Here is a 26,813-nt window from a genome sequence, read left to right as displayed (position 1 = left end):
AAATCATTCGAATGATGGTCTTTCCCACTGAGGTTAAGACCTGGTGCTCTCATACAAAAGATGCCTGGGATGCCCGTCATTTCCCTCAGATTCCCTAAAACGGGGAATAAGCGAAATGAGTCACTGGCTCCTTTCTGGGGAAAACAAAAGGGAGTCGCACGTGCAGAATGAGGTTAGTGGTCAAGAACAAGCCAGCGAATCGCATCTTTGGGAGAGGCTCACACATTAAAGCCTTTCCCAAATTCATGCCAATATGCATTTATTTGGGCTTCCCTGGTGGCTCAGATGGTAAAGAATCCACCTGCAATGCAGGAGACCTGAGTTCAATCCCTGGGTCAGGAAGATCTGGAGAAGGAAATGGCAACCCACTCCAGTATTCATGCCTGGGAAATCCAAGGGTCAGAGGAGCCTGGCGGGCTACAGTCCATGGGGTCACAAAGAATCGGACACAACTTAGCCATTAAACGATGACAATGCATTTATTTGCCACTCATATTTTTTATCAAAATGGACTGTGTCATTCAGAAACCACTTGCAAAATGAATGTCCTGCCCCAAGAACCCACATGCTATTTTTTTTAAAGCTTATAAAGCAAAAAGGTAGCCCAACTCTTGAGTGCAAAAGGTTGAATCTTTTCATTAGGAGCCTGACACCCCATGGGCTCTCCCTGATGAACCTGAGGGCGTGAGAAAGAATCAAAGCAGGAACTTAAACCTAAAAGACATGACCTGGAGACCAGGAGAGAAGGCCTGCCCCCAGCTCTGGAACAGCTCACCAGGTCCAAGTGGGCTTGATCCATCTGCCAGAAACCACAGAGTTTCACCAGTTTCACCAGTTTCCAGCTACCGTGCTCCCGCTGCCCTGGAGCCCCAGGGCTGTCTGCGAAAAGACTGGAAAGGTGGTGGGGAGCTCAAGGTTGGTTCCCCTCTCCTCTGTGCTTTTTCTGGAGTTTCCACATTTTCTCGAATGGATGTATTGTTCTTCTATCATTAAAAAGAGAGAAGTAAAAAATAAAAAAGCAAAAGAGAAGCATTGTTTGAATTTTCATCATTTAACTTGTGCTTGAAGAAAAAGACACACACTTTAAAAAAAAATGCACAACTCAGTGACTTCTCGCACTGACACGCCCACATCACCAACAGCAGATCAAGGAGTAAAACTGTGCCCACCACCCTGGAGACCCCCCCCTCCAGGGTCCCCTCCCCTAAGTGACCACCACCTGAGTTCTCATAGCATGCACTCCTGCAGCCAGGTTAGGGACCTGAGGCCAGTGGAATTACACAGACTTCTCTCTTTTCCCAATGTTTTATTTTGTGTGTGAAGGTTAATTTTTTTTTTATTGTGGTAAAATTCATATAACATAAAACTCACTATTTCAACCTGTTACAGTGTAAAATTTAGTGGCATTTAGTGAATTCACAGTGTTGTACAACCATCACCCTTACCCAGTTCCAGAATGTTTTCTTCACCCCAAAGGAAAACTGTAAGCAGTCAGTCCCATCTCCTATTTCCTCAGCCTCTGGCAACCACTAATCCAGATTCTCTCCCTATGAATTTACCTAGTCTAGACATCTCACATAAATGGGATCATACAAAACATGTCTTCCTTCGTGTCTGTCTTCCTTCACTTAGCATCTTTTATTGTATTTATTAATTTTTAGGCTGTGCCATGCAGCATGCAATATCCTAGTTCCCCAACCAGCTATCGTACCTGTGCCCCCTGCAGTGGAAACACAGAGCCTTAACCACTGGACCACCGGGGAAGTCTCTCCCAAGTTGATTTTTATTTGCATTGCCCTGATACCATTGGTATTTCTGATGCAATACAATCCTTATCAAACTCCCAGGTGACTTCTTTTCAGAAATTGACAAAGGAATCCTTAAATTCATATGGAAATTCAAGAGACCCAGAATAGCCAAAACAATCTTGAAAAAGAAGAACAAGGTTGGAGGACTCACACTTCCCAATTTCAAATTTATTACAAAACCACAGTAATCAAGACAGAGCAGAACTGGGGTATGGAGAGACAGAGATCAATGGAGCAGAAAAGAGAGCCCAGAAATAAGCCCTCATATGAATGATCGGATGATTTTTGAGAAGGGTGCTGTGACAATTCAATGAGGAAAGGACAGTCTTTTAAACAAATGTGCTGGGAAAACTGCATACCACATGCAATGCAAAGGAATAAAACTAGACCCCTCTCTCACCCTAGACACAAAAATTAACTCAAAATTGACCAAAGACCTAAAAAAAAAAAGTGAAAGTGTTAGTTGCTCGGTCATGTCCGACTCTTTGTGACCCCATGGATGGTAACCCACCACCAGGCTCCTCTGTCCGTTGGATTCTCCAGGCAAGAATACTGGAGTGGGTAGCCATTCCCTTCTCCAGGGGATCTTCCTGAGCCAGGGATCAAACCCAAGTCTCCTGCATTGCAAGCAGATTCTTTACTATCTAAGCCACCTAAATGTAAGGGCAAAAACTGTAAAACTCTTAGTTAGAGCTAAGTACACATATAGACCTCGGATTGGGTGATTTTTTTTTTATATGACAGCAAAAGCACAAACAACAACAGCAAAAAAAGATAAATTTGATACCATCAAAATTTAAAACTTTTGCACTTCAAAAGACAAGAAAATGGAAAAAAATTACAGAAAAAGTTTAAATCACACTTAGAGGAGAATTGTATCTAGAATATATAAAGAACAATCACAACTCAATAATAAAAAGACAAAGAACCCAATTTTAAAACAAGCAAAGGATGTGAATAGACATTTCTCCAAAGGAGATATACAAAAGACCAATAAGAACATGAAAAGATGCTAAACATCTGGGTGGGGCTGCATTTCACAGAAAAGGGCCAGGACCATGCCAGTCTCCCAAAGAGAGTATGTTACTCTTGACAAGCCAGCCCAAAGTGACAAAGCTGAGGGTTTTCCCAGGAAAGGATGGATTCTTGACACCCTCTCTGTGCAGATGCAGAGATGCGCTGCTCACAGCCCTCTGGGAAAGGACCACAGCCCAGCTGCAAGGAGCAGGGTGAACCTAGAACCTCCAGCCATTAGCTACAAACCCAAGTCACTCTCTTCTCGGGTGATCCCAGCCCCTGCCAGCTGTTTCTGCTCAGCGTGGGACTCCTACAATGGCCAGTGCTCCCAAGCCACCCCCTGAGCTGGCTCAACCCTAATGCCTCCCTTTTCCCCTCTGCAGGTATTTCTTTCCAAGAAACCTTTGCACTCCCAACTCCACTTCAGTGTCTGCTTCCTGGAGAAGTTGAGACTGGGAGTGGAGCTGTCAAGGAAAGAAGGCAGCAGGGTGGACTTGCGGATGGGACCACTCACTGTCAGCACAATGAGAAGAACCCTATCCCTGGCCCGGGGCCCAGCTGTGGACATTTTCCCCAGGGATGGCTTGAGGGAAGGGGCTGGGAAAGAGGCTGGTGGAGAGGGCTGCACTGCCTCATCTGGTGGAGGGAGGAGATAATGGAACCTTCCTCACCTAAGTTGCTGACTTAGAGACATTGACATTAAGGTGATAATGACAGGCTGGGGGCAGTTAAATAATTGAGAACAGAGTGTGAGGAGCAGCAATCTCATTAGCAACTTCAAAGCAATCCCCATCTCAGGTCCAAGAGCAGAAAACACTCAAGTTCAAACAAATGTGGTGGCCAGAAAGGCTGTACTTCAGATGGTTGAGTGCTCACCTGAGGCAGGACTGTTCTGCCTACATCAGGACCCTGGTTGGGACCCTGGGGACCCCTAGGGTGTGGGGACCTGAATGTGTGCATGCAGAATTTGACTCCTCAGAGGCCTTCCGCCACCTGAGCCTGCAAATGTGGCCCCCTCCCCAGAAGTGACATGGAACTCTCCCCTACAAGACATCGGATGCCCGTCCCACACGCTTTCCGGGCCTCCAGGCCTGTAACCAGAAGTAAGTCACAAATGTAGCTGGGACAATTCTGGAGGAAAGGGACTGCAAGGTTTGGCTGACATATATTGTGAAGTCTGCGGGGTGGGGAGTGGATTCTGAGGGTGTCCCTGACACCATGGTGCTCCCCACATGACCATTACTGTGAATGGACAGAGCAGTGCCCTCAACCTGAGAAGGAACAGAAACTGGGGCTCAGACCCTCTGGAATGAGGGTGAGGGTCACTCCCCGAGGAAGATCCCTAAGATCTGCAGAGGTGACAACAAGGAGGGTGTGGGCTAGAGAGTGGAGAGTGGAGACCAGAGGGGCTGAGCACCAGCTGAGGCCCCAAGACCAGTGGGGGCACATCCACCTCCCTCTCTCACCCAAGAATCCCCAGGAAGAGAGGCTGGAGAACCCCTGGTGGAGCCCTCATGTGCCAGGGAGCAAACCTGTTTGCCCAAGCGTGTGGGCTGTGGTCACACAGATCTTCCTTCCCAAAGAGACACACTGCCCCATATAGGAGCGGGGCCAGCGGGCTGCCCGCAGCCATTAGAGGCTTAGGGTCTGCCTCAGATTTCACGGAGGTGGTGCCTTTCTCAGAGTGGCTGCAGTCAGCCCCCGAGTGAGGTTGTGTTCCGAGGGCTTGGTCGTTTCTGCCCACATGGGACTCCTCACCTGGACTCCAGAGTTCTGTTCAGCAGGGAGACTTGGTCAGGTCCCAGCCTATGCCAACTTCCTCCACTTCTCCCCTCAGAGGCATTACCCACCCCAATACCCTTTGAACCCTCATGAATCTCAGCATCTGCTTCCAGGAGACCCTCTCACCTGGCCATTATGTGATGACAAGCAGGATGACCGGGGAGGGTTGGTTTATTCACTCAGCAAATGTTTGGGGTTTGCACCTGGCTCAGCAAGAATCTGTCTGCAATGCAGGAGACTCAGGTTCAATCCCTGGGTCAGGAAGATCCCCTGGAGAAGGAAATGGCAACCCACTCCAGTATTCTTGCCTGGACAATCCCATGGACAGAGGAGCCTGGTGGGTTACAATCCATGGGGTCACAAAGAGTTGGACAGGACTGAGCAACTAACACAGAGCTAGAACGGTAGGTACATTCTCTAACTGCTCTCATCCTCACTCTCCTGTCTATAAAATGAGATAATTGTAGAGCACTCCACCCCCCACAGCACTGCTTCAAACATCAAACGTGTACATGGAAACTGCTTGGTACACTGGCCAGCACACACTCAGCAACTGTGAACTTCAGCTGCTGTCCTTTTTTCTGAGCACTCCTTCAAAGTGTTTGCTCCATGGACCTTATATTTCTCTGCAGAAATCAGAATGCACAGTCTGCATCCTGCAAGCATACCTTGTTTAATTCTGCTTCACTTTATTGCACTTCTCAGATACTGCATTTTTCACCAACTGAAGTTTTGTGGAAACCCTGCATCTAGCAAGTCTATCAGCACCATTTTTCCAACAGCATTATTTTAAAATTAAGGTATATGCATTGTCCTTTAGACACCACCAGCTTCCCTGATGGCTCAGAGGGTAAAGTGTCTGCCTGCAATGTAGGAGACCTGGGTTCGATCCCTGGGTTGGGAAGATCTCCTTGAGAAGGAAATGGCACCCCACTCCAGTACTCTTGCCTGGAAAATCCCATGGATGGAGGAGCCTGGTAGGCTACAGTCCATGGGGTCGCAAAGAGTCGGACACGACTGAGCGACTTCACTTTCACTTTAGACATTATGCTATTACACACGTCATAGACTATAGTGTAAACATAACTTTTAAAATATTTATTTGGCTACACCAGGTCTTAGTTGTGGCATGTGGGATCTAGTTCCCTGACTAGGGATCAAACCTATGCCCCCTGCACTGGGAGCATGGAGTCTTAGCTGCTAGACTACCAGTTGTTATTCAGTCACTGAGTCATGTCCAACTCTTTGTGACCCCATGGACTGCAGCATGGCAGGCTTCCCTGTCCTTTGTTATCTCCCAGTGTTATGAGTTGCCTCTTTGCATCAGGTGGCCAAAGTATTGGAGCTTCAGCATCAGTCCTGAAAAGTCCCTAAACATAAGTTTTAGGAAACCAAAAAAAATTCACAACTCCCTGTATTCTGATGTCCGCTTTACTGCAGTGGCATGGCAGGGAACCCACAATACCTCTGAGATCTGCTTGTATCCAAGGTCGGGATGATGACCCACAGGCCTGAAGACGTGGAGCTGTAAGGCTAGGGACTCTGGGCCGAAGGCCTATGACTTGTGTGCTACCTGACTGACCGGGATGAGAGGCAGGCTGCATACACAGCCACCCCAGGGCAGCTCTCCCAGGAGCAGGCTGTCAGTCCCCTCCCAAGGCCCGTCCTAAAAGAAACCTCTATCTGTCCTGCCCATCTGAGCACGAATCTGCCCCTTCGGTGACTGCTGACAGAGGGGTGGACACCCAGTGCTGGGGCGCTCATCTGAGCAGGGAACTGCCTTTCATCCCCAAATGGAAGGAACAGCCCTGCTGAGACATGGACACCCTGTCCCCAGATAGCATCAGACAAGGACCGGCTGCCCTCACACGTTGCTGTGGGAACAGAAAGACGTGCAGCCACTTTGGAAAACCGTCTGGTGGTTTCTCACAATGTTAAACATAGACTCACCATATGAGCAGGCAATTCTACTGAGGTATATACCGCGGGAAATGAAAACATATGTCCACACAAAGCCCTGTACATAGTGTTTATAGCAGCGTTATTCACAGTAGCTCAAAGGTGGACACAACCCAAATATCCATCAACTGGATGAACACGTAAGCACTGTCCTACAACAGAATGTTATTCAGTTACAGAAATAAATAAGTACTCATACACACTGCAACCTGGATGAGCCTTGAAAACACTTATAAACGTTTGCATAGTGAAAGCAACCAGTCACAGAAAGCTACACAGTGTAGCTTCCATGGGTGGGAAATGTCCAGAACAGGCAAATCCACAGTGGTTCCCTGCACCTTGGGGGGGACAGTGCAGTGGGAAGTGGACCCTAATGGCTACAGAGTTTGGGGCGGCTGTGTTGACCTTTCTTTTTTCCCTTTGGCTGCACGTCACAGCATGCAGGGTTCCCCGACCAGAGATCGAACCCCTCCCCCTGCAGTGGAAGCTCAGCATCCTAACCACTGGACCACCAGGGAAACCCCGGTTTGGAGGTTTGGAATGTTCTGGAATTATATAGTGGTGATGGCTGTACCACTCTGTGACTATACTAAACATCTCTGAACCGAACACCTTAAATGGGTGAATATTATGGTGTGTAAATAACACCTCGATAACGTTTCTAAACAAAGAAATGAATAAACAGATGTGAGTTTGGTACAGCCCAGTGTAGAGAGAGACGAGACTCTGGACCGCTGGCCCTGAGACTCCAGGGAGCATGGTGAACACTATTTGTGAAAACACTTCCCTGAACCCAGGGAGACTCCCAAGGCAAACACAGTTCCCATGCTTGCTGCTTGGGAAAGACAAATATACACTCGTGGACGTCTGCGGTAGCTTGTGTGAGCAACTCCAGCCATGGGGGTGTGTTTTTGGCACCGCCCACCCCCGCACACACCATCCAGCTGCTGGGACCTCCTGGAAAACCCAGAAGCAGCTCTGGGTAGAGGCGTCTTCCTGGAGGAGAGCCTCCTCCTCAGCCCGGCCCATGGGCTGCCCCTCCCACCACACGCCTGCCTGCCTGGCTCGTGTGCATCACAGTGAGTGTCTGCCTCAGGGCCCAGGCTCTCCACAAACATGACTTCTTGCTGCCGAGCCTTTGTGTTCAGGGAGCTCCAGCAGCCACAGAAGGGAAGGTTTGTAGTGTTAACAAACTGGACCTTCGTGAGCCAAAGTACCCATGGGCCCGGCAGGATGCTCCCCATCCACACTCCAGCCCCTCACTGGGTAAGGGTGTCAGCACACAGCCGAGAAGCCCTCGGCTTGGCTCCCGAGCCCTGCAGTGACCACAGGCTTCAGGGGCCGGACCGTCTCTGCACATGTGCTCAGTTGCGCTGTCTAGTGACTCTTGGCAACCCCATGGACTCTAGCCTGCCAGGCACCTCTGTCCCTGGGATTCTCCAGGCAAGAATACTGGAGTAGATTGCCATTCCCTTCTCCAGGGGATCTTCCAGTCCAGGGATCAAACCCCACCCCCATCCTCTGCATTGGCAGGTGGATTCTTTACCACTGAGCCACCTGGGAAGCCCTCTACTGCTTATTTACACAACTTCATTCCTGGAGCTGCAGTTGTGTCACGCCCGCACTCATGTATCATCAGCAGGTGCAAAGAAAAGCAGGCGTCCAGCCTTGGAGTTGACAGGCGTTCACATTCTAGGACGCTCCCAGGAGGTCTCTGGGTTACTGTGGCAACGTCCTGGGCCGGCATCCTGCACTCTCTGCATGGGGTCAAGAGAGGGAAGATGAAGGAATGCCCTCCCCCCACCCCCCTCCAAGCTTCAGCTCAGGACAGCCTGCCCTGGGCACAGGCACAGCGAGGTTTCCTTGAGTGAGGAGAGGGCATCTGGTCTCTCCCCGGGGGGCTGAACAGGGAACGCCAGGAGGCAGAGTGTACATTCAGAAGCTGGAGGCTCAGATCAGAACCCCAGCCCGGCCACTTACTAGCCTGTGACCCTGGCTGAACATCTAGCCCAGGCTGGGTTCATCATCATTAGGCACCCCCTAGGCTGGGGGACCCCATCCTGACCTCCAACAGCCTGTGTGCATCGTGCAGGCCTGTGACTCCATACAGAGGATCAGAGCGTGGGTCCTTTGAGTCTCTTTCTCTCACGGCCCCGTCTATGCGACCATGGTCTGCTTACGTGTGGTGCCTAGACTGACCCAATCTCCTGCCAGCAGTCACCAGCTCTGCTGTGAGATCGCTCCAGAGCGTCTGCTGCTAGACAGACACATGCATCACCATTGGGCCCTTAGAGACCTACTGATAAATAAAAACACCCCTTGCCATGTGCTCAGGGGAACACAGAGGACCCTCCCTACAGCCCCCTGCCCCACTGCCCACATCCCTTTTCTGAGCTCCCCTTGGGAACCACCAGGAGGCCAGGGCTGGGTGGCTGGCATGGAGCACTGGCAGGCTCCCTACAAGCTGAGCCGGACAAACAACAATGGTGCGTGTGCCTCGTGCCAAACCTGCGCTGGACCCAGAGCCTGGCATGGGGGCTCTTAGGGGGTGGGGACAGGTCACCTGAACCGTAGGCCTGCCCACCACTGTGGCCCGTGGCTCACTACCCCAGAAGAATGTGGGCAGGAGATGCCCAGGGCACAAGGAAGGAGGTGAGGTGGGAGGCACCAGGAATGGTGCCTCAGGGCTCTGCTTCTGGGCAAGTTCCCTCTCCTCTCTGAAACCTGTCTTCCTCTCAACCTGCTCTCAGGAGTCAAACGCTCACCACTGACTTCTCCGGCCTGGACACCTCTTCTTCCTTGAGGTTGTGAGGGAGCCCAGGTGTACGGAAGGGGTGGGGGTGCCTTGTGGGATGGGTAGGGTGGGCCCAGCTGCTGATGCAGGGGGCCCGGGGACCTCAACCTCCTTCCACCCTCCTTGTGTGCATGGTGGGCCCTGGTCCCTAACAACCCTTTCTATCACCCTTCTCAGGGAGATCTGAGCATGCAAGCAGATGGGGGTGACCCCGGATGAGGTGTTACGAGGATCCCTCCTGCTTGCTGGCCTGGTGCTCACACTTTCCATCCTCAGACCATGAGCCACAACCCAGTCCCCACTTTTCACTAGAATGCTGGAGTCGGAGAGGTTAGGAGAACACAGCCAGGTCTGCCTGACCGGCCCTGGGTGGTGAGGGTGGCTAAGGGCTCCCGGGATGTGCTCCCTTAGTCGTTCCTGGGCCCTTTTTTTTTTTTTTCCAAGTTTGCTGTCTTTTTTTAGATTTATTTTTGGTTGCACTGAGTTTTCATTGCTTTGTGCGCGCTTTTTTTAGTTGCAGTGCACGAGGGCTTCTCTTGTGACCGAGAAGAGGCTCCAGGCACGCAGGCTTCAGCAGCTGTGCCGCACGAGCTTAGTTGCTCTGAGGCATGTTGAATCCTCTCAAACCAGGAATCGAATCCGTGTCCCCTGCACTGGCAGGTGGACTCCCAACCACTGGGCCACCAGGGAAGCCCGTTGATACTCAGGGACCAAGTGTCTGGGTCTGCCAGGGTCTCAACTCTGCTCACTGTCCCACCCAGCTGGACCTAGAAAGGCAGGCCAAGGCCGCTTAGCTAGGTCTGCTTCTTAACACATTATTTGGCTGCACTGGGTCTTAGCTGCAGCATGAGGGATCTTCAACCTTCACTGGGTTATGTGAACTCTAAGTTGCAACTTGTGGAATATAATTCCTTGACCAGGAATTGAACCTCTGCTTCCTGCATTGGGAGCACAGTGTCTTAGCCACTGGACCACAAGGGAAGTCCCCAAATACACTTCTGTTTACTCCCCATAGCATGCCTCATCACCAGGAGACTCAGCTGGGTAGGTGGTAGGCTGCGAGAGGAGGAGAGGAGATGGGGAAGGGGTGGGGGGAGGGAAGGAGAGGGAGATGGAAGAGGAAGGAAGGGATGAAGGAGAAGGGAAAGGAGGGCAGGGGACATCCAAAGATGAATGAACCTCAACCCACCAGAGCTCTGGGAGCCTCCAGGGAAAATAGTCCTGCAGGCCCCAGGGCAGGGAATGCACTTCCACTGGATTCACAGAGATGAGAACTTGAGGAGGACGCCTGGCTGTGCAGGATCAACCCTGCTCCTCTTGTCTTTACTCCCAGACCACAGAGGCCCTGAGCACACCTGTCCGAGGCTTCCCAACCCCTGGAAGACTGCCTGGAAGACTCCCAGTAAGACTGGAAAACTCCCAAAGCCAGCCCCCTGCCCCTGACCCAGTCCACCTAACTCCTCAGCCCCCTCCTGGCTCCTCACTCTCTCTAAGCAATGTCTCCCTCTCAGAGGGTGGACATCTACCCTTCCCATGCGTGCATATCAGGTCCTGGAGGAGAGGAGGGGACAGGCAAGGTCCTGCCTTGCTGGCACATTCCCAGCTTCAGACCATAGACTCGATTCCTGCTTTATCTGTGACCACCTATCTATTACTAAGAACTCATCTGTTCTGTTTTGCTGCTACTAAGCCATGTGCATGCGTGCTAAGTCACTTCAGTCCTATCTGACTCTGTGACTCCACGGACTGCTGCTCTCCAGGCTCCTTTGTCCATGGGATTCTCCAGGCAAGAATAATGGAGTGGGTTGTCATGACCTCCTCAGGGGAATCATCCCAACCAAGGATTGAACTTGTGTCTCCTGTGGCTCCTATATTGCAGGTAGCTTCTTTACCGCTGAGCCACCAGGGAAGCCCCTACTAAGCCATAATACCTGTGAGGTCAGTGGCCAGGCCAGGCATTCTTTTTCAGTTGCCTATCAGTCACAAAGTGGCTTTCTATGGCAACTTGCCCCTCACCTGCTGCAGGACACAGGCGCCAATGGAACCCTGGGCAGGGTTCTGTGTAGCTTCACATTCGTCCTTAGTAAGGGACATGTGTGTGAGCATGCTGAGTTTCTTCAGTCGTGTCTGATTCTTTGCAACCCTATGGACTGTAGCCCACCAGGTTCCTCTGTCCATGGGATTCTCTAGGCAAGAATACTGGAGTGGGTTGCCACACCATTTTCCAGGGGATCTTCCTGACCCAGGGATCAAACCTGCATCTCTTGGGCATTGGCAGGCAGGTTCTTTACCACTAGCGCCACCTGGGAAGCCCTTAATAAGGGACGCTCTCCTCCAAACACCAGGGCTTAGTGTGTGGCTCGTGGGTGCAGTGGAAACCTAGCCAGCCGCTTCTGCAGAGCCCCAGCACCTATCAAAAGCCCATCACAAACATTATTTTCTGGGGTCCTCACAGGCTCCCAGTGAGAGGAGGAGGACAGCTGTCATTTCCATCTGGCAAAAGGAGAAACTGAGGTAGGGAGTCCAATCCACCCAGAGTCTTCTGGGTTCTAAGCTCCTCTCTCTACATCCCAGGCTTCCCAGGTAGCCCAAGTGGTAAAGAACCCATCTGCCAATGCAGGAGACATGAGATGTGGATTCGATTCCTGGGTTGGGAAGATCCCCTGGAAGAGGAAACAGCAACCCACTCCAGTATTCCTGCCAGGAGAATCCCATGGACAGAGGAGCCTGGCAGGATACAGTCCACAGGGTCGCAAAGAGTCAGACACGACTGAAGTGACTTAGCATGCACTACATCCCCAGGCTTGGGAGCCTAAGGCTTGGTGATGACTGAGCAGGTGGGCACTGTGGACCACTATTTAGGGTGGTGGGGCTGGAGGGGTGTGTCATCACTTGAGAAACAGACCACACTAATAGACTCCTGAGATACGTGTAGGCCCCACACAACTGCTCCCCCTCTCAGTCCTTTTGCAAGTGCCCTCCACTGTGGGCAGGATGCCAAGGAATGAATGGCACAGCCAGCCTTCCTGGACCTGTGCGCCACGTGTATTTTTAGGCTCTGCCCTGCCATTTGCAGTGACTGACGTCCTCTGGGAACCAGCCGGCTGCACACTGGGAGCCCAGTTGTCTCTCTGAGGTCTCGGGCACTGCCCCTGCCCTGACCCTGGAGCTCATGACCTAGCCCCTTATCCACGGCTGAGTCGGCTCCTGATGGTGAACGCAGCCCCCACCCCTCCGCACCACCACCCCCCCTCCAGCTGCCCTGCACACACACAGCTGTGGCGAGATGTGTGAGCCACAGAACCTGTGACCTGGGGCAAGTCATGTTCTGGACCTTGGATAGTGGCCGGGGGGGCATCAGCTGCACAGGGGACCCTAGGCCATATGGTCACTGAGGTGCTCAGGAGACCTGGGGGCACTGTGGCACACAGGCACGCCCTGGGGAAGACTGTGCTGTGCTGAGGGAGCGCCCTGTGTCACGCCTATGGGCAGATGCCTCGAGGCCTGGAGACCTTACTGGAGCTGGACTAGCCCAGGGGTCACCTCACCAGTGCACTTCCAGGAGCAGAGAAGCACAGCTAAATCTCAGCAGTTAAACTTTGAAGACTTCTTTATCTTGTCTTCTGTTTCCTCTCTGCTCCCTTTTCTCCAACCTAATACTGTTCTGTTGCGGGGTGCCTGTGGGACCAGGGGGTTCACAAGGGCAGGAGTCTGTGGCATCTGCAACCTGCGGGCCGCGTAGCCCTCCCATGCCGAGGCTCGGTTTCTTCTGTAATATGGGGAGTCAGAGCCGATGTGCACGGTGTGGTAAGGGGTTCACTGCGGTGGCTCTCACGTTTTCATTGGGCACTTACCGCAAGCAACGCACTTTACATCTTGGTCAAGTACCCACTTAGATACGTGTACCTGAAATAAACCGTTCCCAGGGCCAGAGCACTCTCCCTGAGATGCTCTCCGCCTCATTCTGTTTCGTTTTTATAAAATGCTGGTCACCACTCATTAAGCTTTTACACGACCCAATACTGGCCTCTGATTTGATGTCGAGACAGACCAAAAAAAAAAAAGCAAGTGCAGACGTAACCACCCATGGAGTACAGGGCTATGCAGGGAAGAGGGGTCTAACGAACAGGAGGGGCGACCCGTTCCCCTGTTCACTGAGACGCCTCCAGCCGGAGCCGGACAAGGCGGCAAGCAGGCCAGGTCAGGCGGGGCTCGGAGGCCCTGGTGGCGCGGCTGGGATTTATTTTAAGGGACACGGAACGCCACCGCAGGAGAGGGGGAGGGGCGGGATTAAAGGAGAAGATGCGCTCAGCATGTTATATTTAGCGGCCAACGCGCCGGAAGCGCTCGTTACCCGCAGTTACTACGGCGCCCCACGCGCGAGGGGCAGCCCCCACCCTAACCTCCTAGGCAGTGACCTTGATCCCCTGTCTTCTTCCGCCTAGGGAAGAGACCCTCCCCCCCCGACCCTCCGCCTCCACCCCGCTGGCAATGATTATGGCCCGGCCTCCTACCTTCTACCCTCAAGGAAGAGACCTCCCCGGCCTCCCACCTTCACTCCGCGGTCAGTGACCCCGACTTCCGTGGTCAGTGACCTCGGCCCCCCGTCACTCCCCGAGGAAAGGAGCCCCCAATCTTCGCCCCTGGGGAACGGGAGAGTTGGGGCGCACGCTGGCCTTCCCGCCCAGGGCCGGGTAAAGATGTCCGGCAAGCTGCTTTAAAAGGGAAACAGAGCCGTGAACACTGTCCACTGGCTCCCTGCCCCTGGGTGGCGAGAAGATTAGCACGCGCGGCAGGCAGAACTTGGCGCCCCGCCCCTTCGCCACACGTGTGCCCCGCCCCTCCCGCGCACGCGCGCTCCGCCCCGGCCGATTCCCACCCCTCCCCCAGTCCTGCCCGTCGTGTCTCGTGCTACCACCCTGCGCGGGGCCCGCCGGGAGCCAGCCGAGAAGTGGGGCGGAAAGCAGGGGAAAGCCCGCCCGGGCTGGCGGCGCTGGCTGCGCAGGCGCAGATCGTGGGCCCGCCCCCAGGCCGGCGGCACGGCCATATTTAAAGGGAGGCCGGCGAGGCAAGCCAATGGGGGACGAGCGTGTGGGGGCGGGGCGTGGCGGCGCAGGCCCCGGATGTGGCTGCTGTGGCCCCTCCTCCCCCGCGCTCCCCTCTGAGCCCCCGGCCGCGCGCCGCCGCCGCTCGCTCGCAGGTCCCCGCGGAGGCCCTCGCGCGGCGGTGAGGCGGCGCCGAGGCCGAGGAGAGGGTGAGGAGGCGACCGCGCGGAGGCGAGCGGGCCAGGCCCGGCCGGGCGGCCGCCGCCATGAGCGGCTCCTCGGGCACCCCGTACCTGGGCAGCAAGATCAGCCTCATCTCCAAGGCGCAGATCCGCTACGAGGGCATCCTCTACACCATCGACACGGACAACTCCACCGTGGCGCTCGCCAAAGGTAGCGCGCCGCGGCCGTCCCAACCGTCCGGCCCCCACCCCCTCCAACAGCCGGGCCCGCGCCCCCGCCCTACCCCCACCTCCGCCAGCGCGCCCCCTCCCCAGTCCCGCCTCACCCCCCCTTGGCGCCCCTCCCCCGCCCCTGGCGCGCCCCCGCATCCGGTCCGCGCCCCCCGGGGCGCCCCCGGCCTCCGCCCCTCTCCCGTCGCAGCCCTCCGGGGCTGGACCCGCACAATGGGCTCCCCGGGCCCCGGAGGCGGCGTATTTGTGAGCCGCAGCCCCGCGCTGCCCGGAGTTGGGGTGGGGAGGTGGGGGCGGGTCCAGCACCCGCGGCGCCGCCCCCCGTTCTCCTTGGTGGCGTAGCCCACCTCTGCAGGTGGGGGCTCGGCGTTGTTGGGGTTGCCTGCCCTAGGGCCGAGGGGGCTGCGGGCGCCGAGAAAACCTAGTCCCTAGGGGGAGGGGAGGGGAAGGGAGGGATGGGGGGGCGGGCAGACCCGAGTCTCCCCGGGCCTCTCCGGGACGCTGTGAGGGCGGGGGGTAAGAAAACGACTCCTGCAAGCCCTTCTGGAACCTATTAAGCAGCTGGGGCCTTGAGCCTGAACAAATACCACGTCTTAATGGATTCTCCTGCCAGGATAAGAGCGTCGGTTGGCGGCTAGGTGCTCCGTTTGAAAGCGCCTTCCTACTCTAATTCAGACGTTCGGTCTGTGGGTTTATCCTTTGGTGACAGACCCCTCCCTGCGGGCGCTGGTATCCCCACTGAAGTCCTGGGAGACTAGGGAAAAGATGGCTGCATTGTGCCTCTGCTGGAGCCCAGAGTCTTTCTGAGTGTGTTGAGGCAGGAGGTGGCCTCAAAGTTCCTTTGTCTTCATCCTCCGGGAAGGTAACTAGTGTGGTTCCCCTGCCTCCTAGAAGTGCTGCGTGCAGCCAGGTCTGCAGAAGCCCCGTGTGCTTGGTGGGTCTTATTAGGCCAAGGACATTGTGCTGGGCTTCAAGGGTCAAGGTGCAGCGCCCACGCTCTTGTGTTAGAGCCCCAGGCCTTTAGGTCGCAGTCAGTTCCCAGCTCTGGGAATAGCTCCTCTAAAGACTGGTAGTTAAGTTTTTGGATGGACGCGTTGCTCCAGGAGGTGTTGATACAAGTACTATTAGTATTGTGTTAGTATAAGTACTAATTTGTAATAGTACTAAGTAGTATTAGTATTATAAGATTATATTGTCATTTGTACTTTTGACTGAATTTGGCCTGAGACCCTGGTTGGAAAACCTGAAGCGCAGAGTAGTCCCTGGTCCTCAGTGTGCTCAAATTCGTTAGAGGCAGCCTCAAGCCCATCTGTGCCTCAGAGATCCCAGGAGGAGCTTGGGCTCCTTGAACCCTGCCATCAGGGGTTAACCCCCTAGGAAGTTCCTCTAGGAGACAGTGACACTGCTGGTGGGCGTCCATGTTCAGGGCCCCCCTCTCCCATTGTTTCTCTACCAGCTCCTCCCAGGCTGGTTGTGGACAGAAGGGTGGGGATAGCACTCAACCCACGGCTTTTCTCCGTTGAAAACAGAGTCCCCTGGGCTGATGTGTTGTGAAGTTTCAATCAAAAAGCAGCTGTGGGGCCGTTTAATCTGCTAAGTCAGATGTGAATGGGGGTTCTGCAAACCAGACGACTCATTTTGTGAGAGCGCTGGCTTGTATTTGAAAGTGAGAACACTGAGCTTCATGAATCTTTCCTTGTCCTTTGTGACCTAGAACTTTTTGGAGCTTCGACAGCTGGGGTCTTGTCAGTTGATAATGGGGTCTTCTCCATTGATAATTGGGGGGTGGGTATTAGTTGAAACGTGGAAACTGGGTGCTGTGGATGGCTCCTCGGAGGGGACTGATTGAATGCACTTGGTTGAGGACAACAAATTAACCCTTCTTTTTCTCAACTCCTAAGTGAGGTCCTTCGGTACTGAAGACCGTCCCACAGATAGGCCTGCTCCCCCTAGAGAGGAGATTTATGAGTACATCATCTTCCGGGGAAGTGATATCAAAGATATTACTGTGTGTGAACCTCCGAAAGCTCAGCACACGCTCCCTCAGGATCCTGCTATCGTTCAAGTAAGTGCCTCTCTTTATTTCTGTTGTGGGCATTGTTTCTAAGAGCTGCTGGTTTCCAAGTGGAACTTGGTGTCGTCTGGCCAGAGTGCTCAACTCAAAGAATGATCTTTTCATGAAAAGTAGTTGAATTTTCGTCTAGGCGGTTGGTGTTCTGTGGGAGGTCTTAACCTCCTCTAGCACGCAGTGGGGTGTACTGAAGAGGGAGGCGGGTGTACTGAAGAGGGAGGTGGGTGTGCTGGGAGGGGTGGGGGGCGAGATGCTTCTAGGGGAGATTACCAATATGCACCTGGGGGGCTTGTCCTTAGTGTCGGGTTGGGTAAGCCTGTAGCCCCAGTGGTGTGCTATGAGCAGCAGAGACGTTTGGAGGGACTTGGGTCAGCGGAACTCGCTGTTTCCACATTGTCCAGGCGTTGTATTTAGAGTTGCGGAACATTGACGTTGCAGGTCTCACACCACATGCCTGCCTGCTGCATTAGGGCATTTGCCCTGGATTACTAGGGAGCCCAGGGGTCCCTAGTAATCCCTTTCTTAACTTGTAAGAAGTTTACAAGTCCCTTTCTTGACTTGTAAACATCGACAGTCACTGACTCTTCTTGGGTTCACACTGCAGGAGGCTCTGGGGCTCAGCGTGCCCCCTGGGAGGTAGGAGCTTGCACTCTGGGCTGTGGAGCCCATAAAGAAGCTCCAGGCCAGACTTTGGAAAGGCTTGGAATGAGCATCCCTAGGAAGCTGCGAAGAAGGAAGTACCTGAACAAGTCCTGAGAGACATCGGGGCCCAGGCACCAGTCTGCCTGAAGGTGGGGAGCCAGAGAGGAAACGTGTGAAGACAGTTCCCTAGTAGCACAGCTGGGCCCCTGAATGTTGGGGGAAGGGCCTAGTCGATGCCCCTGGTCCTCTGAGTTTCTAGTCATAGGCAGCAGGGGCCATTAGAGGGGTTCATAGCGTTAGGAGAAGATCGTGTTAGAATTTTGTAGACTGGTGGAGCTGGGGATAAAGTATGGAAAGGGCAGTTCTGAGCTCCCTGAGGCCATCTTGGAGGCTCATGCTCCTAGGTGCCGCCTCAGCCTCTGCGAACACAGGCTGACAGCCTGGCTGCCTTTGCTGGTCTGCACGGTGCTCTCCAGGCAGGGTGATGGGAGGCCTTGCGCTGCTCTCACCTGTGTGTCTCGTTGCTCAGTCTTCCCTGGGCTCGGGCTCGGCCTCCTCCTTCCAGCCACACGTGCCTTACAGCCCCTTCCGAGGGATGCCGCCCTACAGCCAGCTGGCCGCCAGCTCCCTGCTTAGCCAGCAGTATGCCGCTTCCTTGGGTTTAGGTGAGTAACCTTTGCCACCTGTGAACTGCCTGTGCTGTGACATCCAGGAGATGGGCACAGACCCTGGTGGTGGGGACACTGTATTCTTGTCACATGCAGATTTGTAGTGCACACTGCGTAATGTACCTTTCTCAGTGCCCCTTCAGCTAGTGAGAAATTAGTAATTCCTCAAATGAGTGAGAGAGGCAGCAGTATGAGTTTTGAAACAGATGAACTGAATCAGAATTCCTTTAAAATAGCCTGTGTCTGGGTGGAAGTTGTGGTACGTCTGCTTCAAGGAAGAAATAACTGATATGTGTAATTACAGATGAGTTCTAACCACTTACACATTTGTCAGCCTATAAATATAAAAGTTAAGTGCAACACCCACCTATTCTATCCTTTTATCATTCTCCTGTCAGTGCTTTGCTCAAAAAGTGAAATTTCCCCCACGGCTGAGTAAGTTCTCTACACGCGTAGACTGAGGGTTACCTGGCCATAGGTTTGCAGTGTATTCAGACCACAGAGTTGCAGGCATTGCCTACTTCGCTCATGAATCATGCTTGTAAGAGTCCTGCCGTCTTGACCACTGCTCCTGCAGTGCAGGAGCCCTTCTCACCTGGCTCCCTCTTCCTAGGTGAGGCTTGTGTGAACAAAGTGCCCCGTGAAAGAGCCTGCTGGGTGCGAGCGGAGTCTCTCCTTACTCACCTGTGTGCTTTCTTGTTTGCTCTTGTCTCCTTTATCTTCTTTTAGAGAAGTTGGTAAGCCCTCCAGCCTCAGCCGCGGCTTCCAGCCCTAGTTCTTCTCCATCTCCACAACCTGTTTCAGAGCTTGACATGTCCTCAGAGCCACACCAGCTCACTTCCAAGGGTAACAGCAGTTTTGGAGAACTGCATGCCGTGTTGCGAGCTAAGAGCGAGGGGTAAACCAGTAGTAGCCCAGAATGACGGTAGCTGTAGCAAATAACTTGCTGAGCCCATGGATCAGCTCAAGTGCTTCTGTGTGGTTCTGCATGCGATCCTGGAGTAATGGCTCCCACAGTTTTAAATGACTGATTAGAAAGAACCGGCAGTGCACTTTGTTCACTCGTCCTGAGTCCAGGGCCTGTTTTCACCTATTCCGTATTACCTCTGCTCAGAAGGCCCTTTTCTGGGGTTTCTATTGGGGAAGTCTGCAGGGCGATCGCCTGCTGCTCTGGGATCCGTGTGGCACTTTCCTCACCACCCAGGGCATGAGGAATCGGGGGCCTCAGATATCTCTGGGGAAAGAAGCACCATTAAAATTGGGTGGCCAACCTGAGCTGTAGACCAGGTGAACAGTGGGCCTGATCCCTGGCTTATTAACACTGGTTTGTGCAACCTGTCTGCCGGGTGCCTGCATGTGTGGGAGTTTCTTGACCTTTCTGGGCCTTCTCCTTTCACCAGCAGTCTGACACGAGAGCGCTGTGTGCCACCCTCACCATTGCAGAGACTCAGTCCAAGATGGTACCTGGGGCTTCCGTTACAGTCCACAACTACTGTCAGTCTGTTAACCTGCTTGTGTTGCGTTCCTGCGTGGATGCCAGAGGATCTGAGCTATGGCTGCAGTGATGGTTTTTCTCCATTTAAAAACTGCCTGAGATAGTTGGTGGTTGTCGCACAGAGTCAGACACGACTGAAGTGACTTAGCAGCAGTAGCAGCAGGGCTCTTTACTTAGAACTGCTCTAAGGGCAAGATAGTTTGAGTGGTCTGTTTTTGTGAAAGGTAAACAAGCCCAAGGTTCTTGCCCAGTCTGGTTACAGTGTGAGTAGGACACAGCTGTGTCTTGTTGTGGGAAGGCCATGCTCAGTGACGAAATTGTCAGAGAAAGTGGTCTAGGTTAATTAATGCCATCACAGAGAACACTTAGAAGTACCAGCGTGGGGACTTCCTGGTAGTCCAATGGTTAAGAATTCGCGCTTCCCCTGAAGGAGGCACAGGTTTGATCCCTGCTTTGTGGTGTGGCCAAAATAAAAAGTACCTGTGTGTAGGGCCTGGCTTCTGAGTACTTCTGATCTTTACAAGGAATTTCTCACAGTCGTTTCTGTTGTGTTTGCAACAGAAGGTAGACTGTCCTGTGTTCACGTGTGCTGGGCTGCTCCTCCGAACATAGTTACTCTATAGTTAGGATTCATTCTGTCTCAGAAGTCTGTGCACCTCCACCTAGTCTTCAGCTGTCTGCTGCAACAGTGCCCACAGGAACGTGGGAGGGGAGATGGCCTGACCTCCCCCTCTGGCCTCCTCCTGTGGCTAAGCCCCTCCCGTGAGCTGGGAATTCTGCCAAGACTGGCTTCCGAGGCTTCTCTTCTGCCCTCAGGCCTGGGGATGCCTCGGGGTGGGGAAAGATTCCTGCAGTGCCGGCTCCAAGGGCAGCCTGGGAACCCTGGGCTCTTACAATGAGCCTTCACTGGGGGAGCACAGGCTGTCACTTCTCTGTAGTCAGCTCTCATTGCTTCATCCTTTTTTATTTTATTGCGCCTTAAGCAAAAATGACCATGTTCTAGCATTTTGTGGAAGATGCCAGACTGAGATGGTTCTTGTCCAGGAGGGCCCAGAGTGAAACACATTCTCAGACCATGAATTCACCAGCATCTCAGGACTGTCGAGCCCCCACGGGGTTAGAGCTTATGTGGTTTGGGGGAAGCGTTTTCTAAGGCACTTGAGAGGTGTTCATGGTGGTAGGGGTTTCCCTCCTCGGGGTGCCCTAACTAGGGGAGCCTGCTGGCTTTGTTGCTGCCTAGACTCAGTGCAGGGGATGGTACAAGTCAGGGCTGTGCTGCGTTTGGTAGAATTTCTCAAGGCAGTTGCCTTCCTCTCCTGCCTCATTCGCCAGCTGGGAGACAAGTATCGGGGTGTGGGGTGTGAGGCTTGCTCCTTTTCTCCATTTTTAAATCCTCTTCTTCTCAACTCAGGAGCCAGCTTTCCATCTGTCTCAGTCAGCAAGAGCCCCATGGTGGAGCAGGCCGTCCAGACTGGATCTCTTGATAACTTAAACTCCAAGAAGCTGTTACCTGGCAAGGGCACTGTGGGCATGCAGCTCAATGGGCGCCCGGCCCCACCCGGCACCAAGGCCACCACCGGTACTTAACTGCTCTCTCCCCTGGTCTTTATTCATGTTCTCATAGGCACAGTGCTTCCTGGGGGGGTCTCGATTTTTTTAACTAGATCCCCCGGCCCCTCACCTCACAAGCCCTATAGATTTTGCAGGGCAGCCTCTTGCCACATGTACCCTGGGGGTGCCGCCTATATCCCTTGCTGGGCTTTGCTTCTGCGGGTGCTGGCCTTAAACTCTTTCCTTTTGCGCCTTAGATATAGCTCAGCCAGCAGCTGTGCAAACTCAAGGGCAGGTGAATGACGAGAACAGAAGACCTCAGAGGAGGCGCTCAGGTAACAGCTATTGCCATTTAGAGTTCTGGGGAGCTGTGCTCTGCTCACTGCTCCTGCCTGCTTCTCGTGGGTGACAGTTTCAGGGGGCTGGGTTCAGCGGTGGCTTCCATGTATTCTGTCCCTCTTGGTCTGCTGTTTGACACTGAGCAATGTTGGGTTAGTGGCTTACCAGCCAAGGCCACTCTTTCTTCTCACAGGGAACAGACGAACAAGGAACCGCTCCAGAGGGCAAAGCCGTCCAACTAACATCAAGGAAAACACAATCAAGTTTGAAGGTGACTTTGATTTTGAGAGTGCAAATGCCCAGTTCAACAGAGAAGAGCTGGACAAGGAATTTAAGAAGAAACTGAATTTTAAAGGTCTGAAAATTTGCCCTCCCCCCAGGAGTGTCCATAGAGTGGGTCAAGGAAAGACAGCTGGGGGTAGGGGGCAGCTGGGAATGGTGGTCACTGGGAAAGCTTGCCTGTCATATAAGGAATTCCTGGCAAGGAGTGGAGTCTGGAGTGGGGACAAGAGCAGATTGCAGGGCCTGGGGCAGTGCGGGGTGAAAGAGACCAGCCCTGAGGAGCAGAAGAGCTTTAACTCAGTGCAGAACACTCCCGGGCGTTTCCCCAAGCCTCAGTCAGCTGGAGTGGCCTAGTGGGCACCTGTCCTGGCAGAAGGGGCTTGGTTTGCTCCCTGGCATCTCAGTGCTCTGCTTCTCTGTGCAGATGACAAAGCTGAGAAAGGGGAAGAGAAGGACCTGGCCGTGGTGACCCAGAGTGACGAGGCCCCTGCTGACGAGGACCACTTGGGGCCCAACTGCTACTATGACAAATCCAAGTCCTTCTTTGACAACATCTCCTCTGAACTCAAAACCAGGTTGGGGATCTGAGGGACCAGGCAAGGCCTCGGGGAGCTGGTGTGGAGGTGGTGTACCTGTGCCCTTGAGACTGGGGCATGCTCCCATGGAGACCAAACCCAGATCTCAGGTTCAGGGCAGATCTCTGGGGCCCCCATTCACAGTTTTACCATCATGCATACAGTAGCCCCAGTGGCACCATCAGTAGGTGGGGTCACTGGTGCTAGAGTGATCTGACCCAGGTCCAGGCCCCTCTTTGCTCAGCTGCCCTTTCGAACCATCAGGGTGGGGGTGGAAAGTGCTCCCCGCTGGTACTGCTGATGTTCAGTTCTGTACCACCTCGCCTGGGCCTGCTTCCTGGTCTGACCTTGCTGGCTTGAGGCCCTTGCCACCTAGGCAGCTGGCATGGGTGTCCACGGTTTTCTTAAACCTGATGGCTTGAGGCCGGGGACTTGTATGTGCTTTGTTTTTAGTACCCAACTGCTGATGCCTAGGTGCTGCCCAGGAACATGCTAGACAGTAAATGGAGTCTGTAGGATGAGCATGGTGTGGACACTCAGGTCCCTTCGTTACTCCAGTGGAGTAGTGGGCGCTGGGGGTACAGCAGAAAGGAAAGGAAGAGGCTCTTGTTGCCCTTCACCCTGAGCACACAGCAGTCTTGTGCTGGCTTTAAGAGGTTGCAGGTGTGAGAGACCCGTCCAGTAGGAAATAGGCCTGGGAATCCTTGCAGTGCAGAGGCTCCGGCTCCAAGGTCCTGACTGGATTGCCGCCGCCCCCCATGGCTCCAGTGATGAGTCACCATCTGTCCTCCTTCCTCCCCAGGCTGTGTGAGGAGCTGCCTGCTGCAGTCAGTTTCACGTTCTTTGTTTGTGGTTCAGTTCCAGGCGGACGACGTGGGCTGAGGAGAGGAAGCTCAACACGGAGACCTTCGGAGTGTCAGGGAGGTTCCTCCGAGGCCGTAGTTTCCGGGGTGGATTTCGAGGGGGCAGGGGCAACGGTGCAACCCGCCGTAACCCGACTTCCCACAGAGCTGGGACCGGCAGGGTGTAACGAGGCAGCCAAAGGTAAGTGAGGGGGGCTCTGTGACCCTTTAGCATCATGGCCAGACTGGGCCCCGTAATCTTAATGAATCACTTGGGGGGCTCTCAAGGACGGTGAGACTCAGGCCCCAGGTTGTCAAAGTGAGGGTCTAGGCACAGAAGGGTGGGGTGTTTCCTCCTCTAGTGTGGTCAATCAGGAGAGATGATTACAAGCTGGGACTAGCCCCAGCCTGGTCCTGCAGTGCCCCCAAGTCTGCATCTTTAGGTCAAGGGATCACATGTGCCCCTTGGGGTCTGGATGGCATGTGAGCTGCAGGTGGGACCTGGAGCTGCCTCCCAACCCCCAATGTGGACAAAAACAATGATCTCAAGTTGTGTTGGCTGACTTGGGGTTGGGGGAAGGTTGAGTAGCCCTTTCTTCATTGGAGGCCAGGGTGTGCTGGGCTTGGGCTGGGGAGGTGCCTGGTAAGATACTAACCAGGTGTCATGTCTTCTCGAAGGCTCTTGCTGAAGCGGCACGGGTGCCAGGCCGTGTCTACGAGGATGATGGAGAACGCTGCACTTACTGGGGGAGATGTGGTCACTTCGTTTACTGAGTTTGGAAAGTTCCACGCTACTTCTTAAGTTTTGGACTGAACTTGGATGTGGTCTGGGTTAGAACCTCTTGTTTGGGGAAGTGTACATGGGAAACCGCTTTGAGGTTTCCTAGCCTATTTTTCCTTTTTAGTTGTGCACAGCCTGATTCTAAGGTTTTGGTGTTCTGCAAAAAGGTTCTGGAGCGAAAGCGTGATCCTCATTTTGTGACCTTTCTTGGACAGCTTTGACTTTAAGGTGGAACCAAATTTCATTTGGCAAACGCAGCAGCCAAATGCATCTCTGTAACTCAACTGGCCACAGGTGCTGTTGGCCTGGCACCCTCACTGCCACAGGTGGGGCCCAGGAGCCGGGCACGGCCAGCACAGGGGCATGTGGGGGCGGGTGGGCCTAGGGCAGGGAAAGTGCGGTGTCCCACGGATCATGTTGTATAAGCAAAGCAGATGACCCTGACATCCCAAGGGGCAATGTCAAGGTAGGGGCTGGTGGGGTTGGGGTGGGGGGCTCCTGGTGGTGAGCTGTCACTTGGAACGTGGCTTCTGTAGGAATCGGGGTGGGGGTGAACACCCAGGACAAGCCCCTCGGTGGCGTGCCTGTCCTCGCCAGTCCGTGACCCAGGCCAGTCAGTGTTGGACTCAGGCCGAACGCTGTTCGGTGTCTCATCCACTTGGAAATGAGCCAGTCTTTGTTTTTTTGCGAGGTCGATTGACCGAGAGCATATTTCTTCTCAGTTGTAAATAGTTCCATGTTTTTGTTTTACTGGTAGGTGGAGGGGAGGGTGGGAATATAAATTCGTTGCATGAGACCTGTAGTAGAAGCATGTTCCCTCTGACAGGGCATTGTGGTGAACATAAGCACCTTGGTAACTAAATCCCTTTAGGTAGGTATAAAGGTTTTAGTTCTGTATTACGTTACTGTAAAAGCTTAGGTTTATTTTTGTAGGACTTCATGGCTAAGAATTAGAGCATAGCAATGGGGTTGCTCTGTTGGAGTAATGTAAACTTGTAATTATAAATAAACACGCAAACCTTTAAAACTCTTCTTGCTCTAGAAATAGTCCTGTTGACTCTGTTGCCTAAATTACATCAGGGTTAACATGCCTGTCCCACATGCATGCTGTGCATGTGCGTTCAGGCCTTGAGCTGGTCAGATCTCTGGGGACACCTGGTGCTGTGAGCAAGACCTGGTCAGTCTGGGTGTGGGCCGTCAGCCAGGCCCTTCTGGGGTGAGTGATCCTGCTCTCTGGACACTTGGGACACTGGTTTAAAGAACCAGCTTCAGAAAGCTTGCTACCTTAGTGCAGCTTCCACACCCCCAGAACTTCATGTTGATGCTTTATAACGTGTTACAGGGTGGACCCTTGGACCACAGAGAAAAGCAGAGCCCTGGCCACTTCCAGATGGGAGCGCCTCTCGTCACTGTTAATGGGCATCCAGGTGGTTTCTCACAGGCAGCGTCAGGGCAGGGCCAGGCAGCGTCAGGGCAGGGCCAGGCAGCAGGTGGACCCAGCCTTGTGTTCTGGCCAACGTCCTCTTTTGGGCAGTCCACCACTCCTAGCAGGTCCTGAGCCCTGGTGGTAGTTGCAGAATTTGAACAAATTCTTGGCAACTTTCCATTCGGGTGACTGACATCTTTGACCAGTGAAAAATAAATACCTTCCACAGTTGACCTGCTGAATACAACCAGCCTAAACACTAATTCTAAACTAGGTAGGTGACTCCACACACAAGCTGAACAGGTATTTCTCTGCTAGAGATTCTAAATATAGTTAAGTCAGTTTACCACCTATGCTCAACCTTGCTATCAAAAATTTAAACTGACAATCATTGTGACACTTCAGGCTGAGTTTACAATGTGTCTAGGCCTTTTCACTGTTTTGGCTGTGCTGTGTGGCTTATGGGGTCTTAGTTTCCTGACCAGGGAGTGAGCGAATGGGGGAGGGGGGCTCTCAGCAGTGAAAGTGCCAAGTCCTGCCCCTGGATCACCAGCGAATTCCCTGTATTCTTTAGAAGTCTGATGGATGGACATAAACCATTGAACTGAGAACTCAGTTCAAGAAAAGCCATAGACTAGACGAGTACTACGAGTGCAGTCAGAAGAGACCACCAGCCCAGAGACTCAAGAAGGCCCTCTGGGCTCTCCTGTGGTACGGGAAGCCAAAAGGCAATGCCATCGCTGAAGCTGGTGGCAGAGCCCACGAGAGGCAGAGAGCTATGCAGGCAAAGTGGGTGGTAGGGGTTTTTCTTCTGAGGCAAAGTTTAGGACCATCACTTATTCTGTAAGTGGGCTGGAAGCTAAAAGGAGGATAATCTTTCTGGTTAAAAAGGGAGAAGGGGGTAGGGACCAGAAGTCTTAAGGGATCAAAACAGGAGGAATGCTGACCTCATTTACTAGAACCAGAAATTCAAGACCAGTTCCAGAGCTGCGCTGCAAAGTGAGCTCCAGGTTTAAACTGAGCGGTCTGTCCTTGTGATGTCATACATTCATCAAGGACTCCAACAAAGTGTGAGAAGAAACGGTCATCCTGTTTCTAGAACCCTTAAACTGGAGAAACCCCAAGTTTCTGCCTCCATGGCACCCCTTGTCTACTGCCCTGTACAGCCTTGCCACAAATCCCAAGGGAGGGATCCCACTCAACCATCACCTTGTCTTAGAGCCTGGTGAGGAGGAGCAGAAACGAATGCTCCAGAGACCCAAAGTGAGCAAGTTCCCTAAAGAGCTATCCATACACCTAGAAGATGCATTCACCTCTGAAAGA

At 53.4% G+C, this 26,813-nt stretch overlaps 1 protein-coding gene across 3 annotated transcripts; it reads left to right on the top strand.

Annotated features, from left to right (window-relative positions):
* Positions 1-14,511: 14,511 nt before the first annotated feature.
* On the top strand, positions 14,512-25,094 carry LSM14B (LSM family member 14B). Of its 3 annotated transcripts, XM_002692257.5 has the most exons (10): positions 14,512-14,798; positions 16,720-16,883; positions 18,061-18,196; positions 18,929-19,045; positions 21,106-21,273; positions 21,503-21,580; positions 21,778-21,939; positions 22,291-22,441; positions 23,300-23,485; positions 23,962-25,094. In XM_002692257.5, exons 1-9 carry the CDS (start codon positions 14,672-14,674, stop codon positions 23,469-23,471), a joined length of 1,275 nt encoding a protein of 424 aa, XP_002692303.4. In that variant the 5' UTR covers positions 14,512-14,671; the 3' UTR covers positions 23,472-23,485; positions 23,962-25,094. The 3 variants fall into 3 exon arrangements, with proteins under 3 accessions (XP_002692303.4, XP_024856907.1, XP_024856906.1); XM_025001139.2 differs by lacking the exon at positions 18,929-19,045; XM_025001138.2 differs by lacking the exon at positions 21,503-21,580.
* The last annotated feature ends 1,719 nt before the right edge of the window (positions 25,095-26,813 follow it).

The sequence above is a fragment of the Bos taurus genome, chromosome 13, assembly GCF_002263795.3.
Source record: "Bos taurus isolate L1 Dominette 01449 registration number 42190680 breed Hereford chromosome 13, ARS-UCD2.0, whole genome shotgun sequence".
Classification (NCBI taxonomy): Eukaryota; Metazoa; Chordata; class Mammalia; order Artiodactyla; family Bovidae; genus Bos; species Bos taurus.
The sequence above is the reverse complement of the archived record's forward strand: the minus strand, read 5'-3'. Positions and strand labels throughout refer to the sequence as shown.

Bases quoted from the DNA above. Each gene is read 5' to 3' on its own strand.
- LSM14B (XM_002692257.5), top strand. From the start codon at position 14,672: ATGAGCGGCTCCTCGGGCACCCCGTACCTGGGCAGCAAGATCAGCCTC. The intron at 18,197-18,928 runs GTGAGTAACCTT...ATCTTCTTTTAG, and splicing joins TGCCGCTTCCTTGGGTTTAG to AGAAGTTGGTAAGCCCTCCA. The intron at 21,581-21,777 runs GTAACAGCTATT...TTCTTCTCACAG, and splicing joins ACCTCAGAGGAGGCGCTCAG to GGAACAGACGAACAAGGAAC.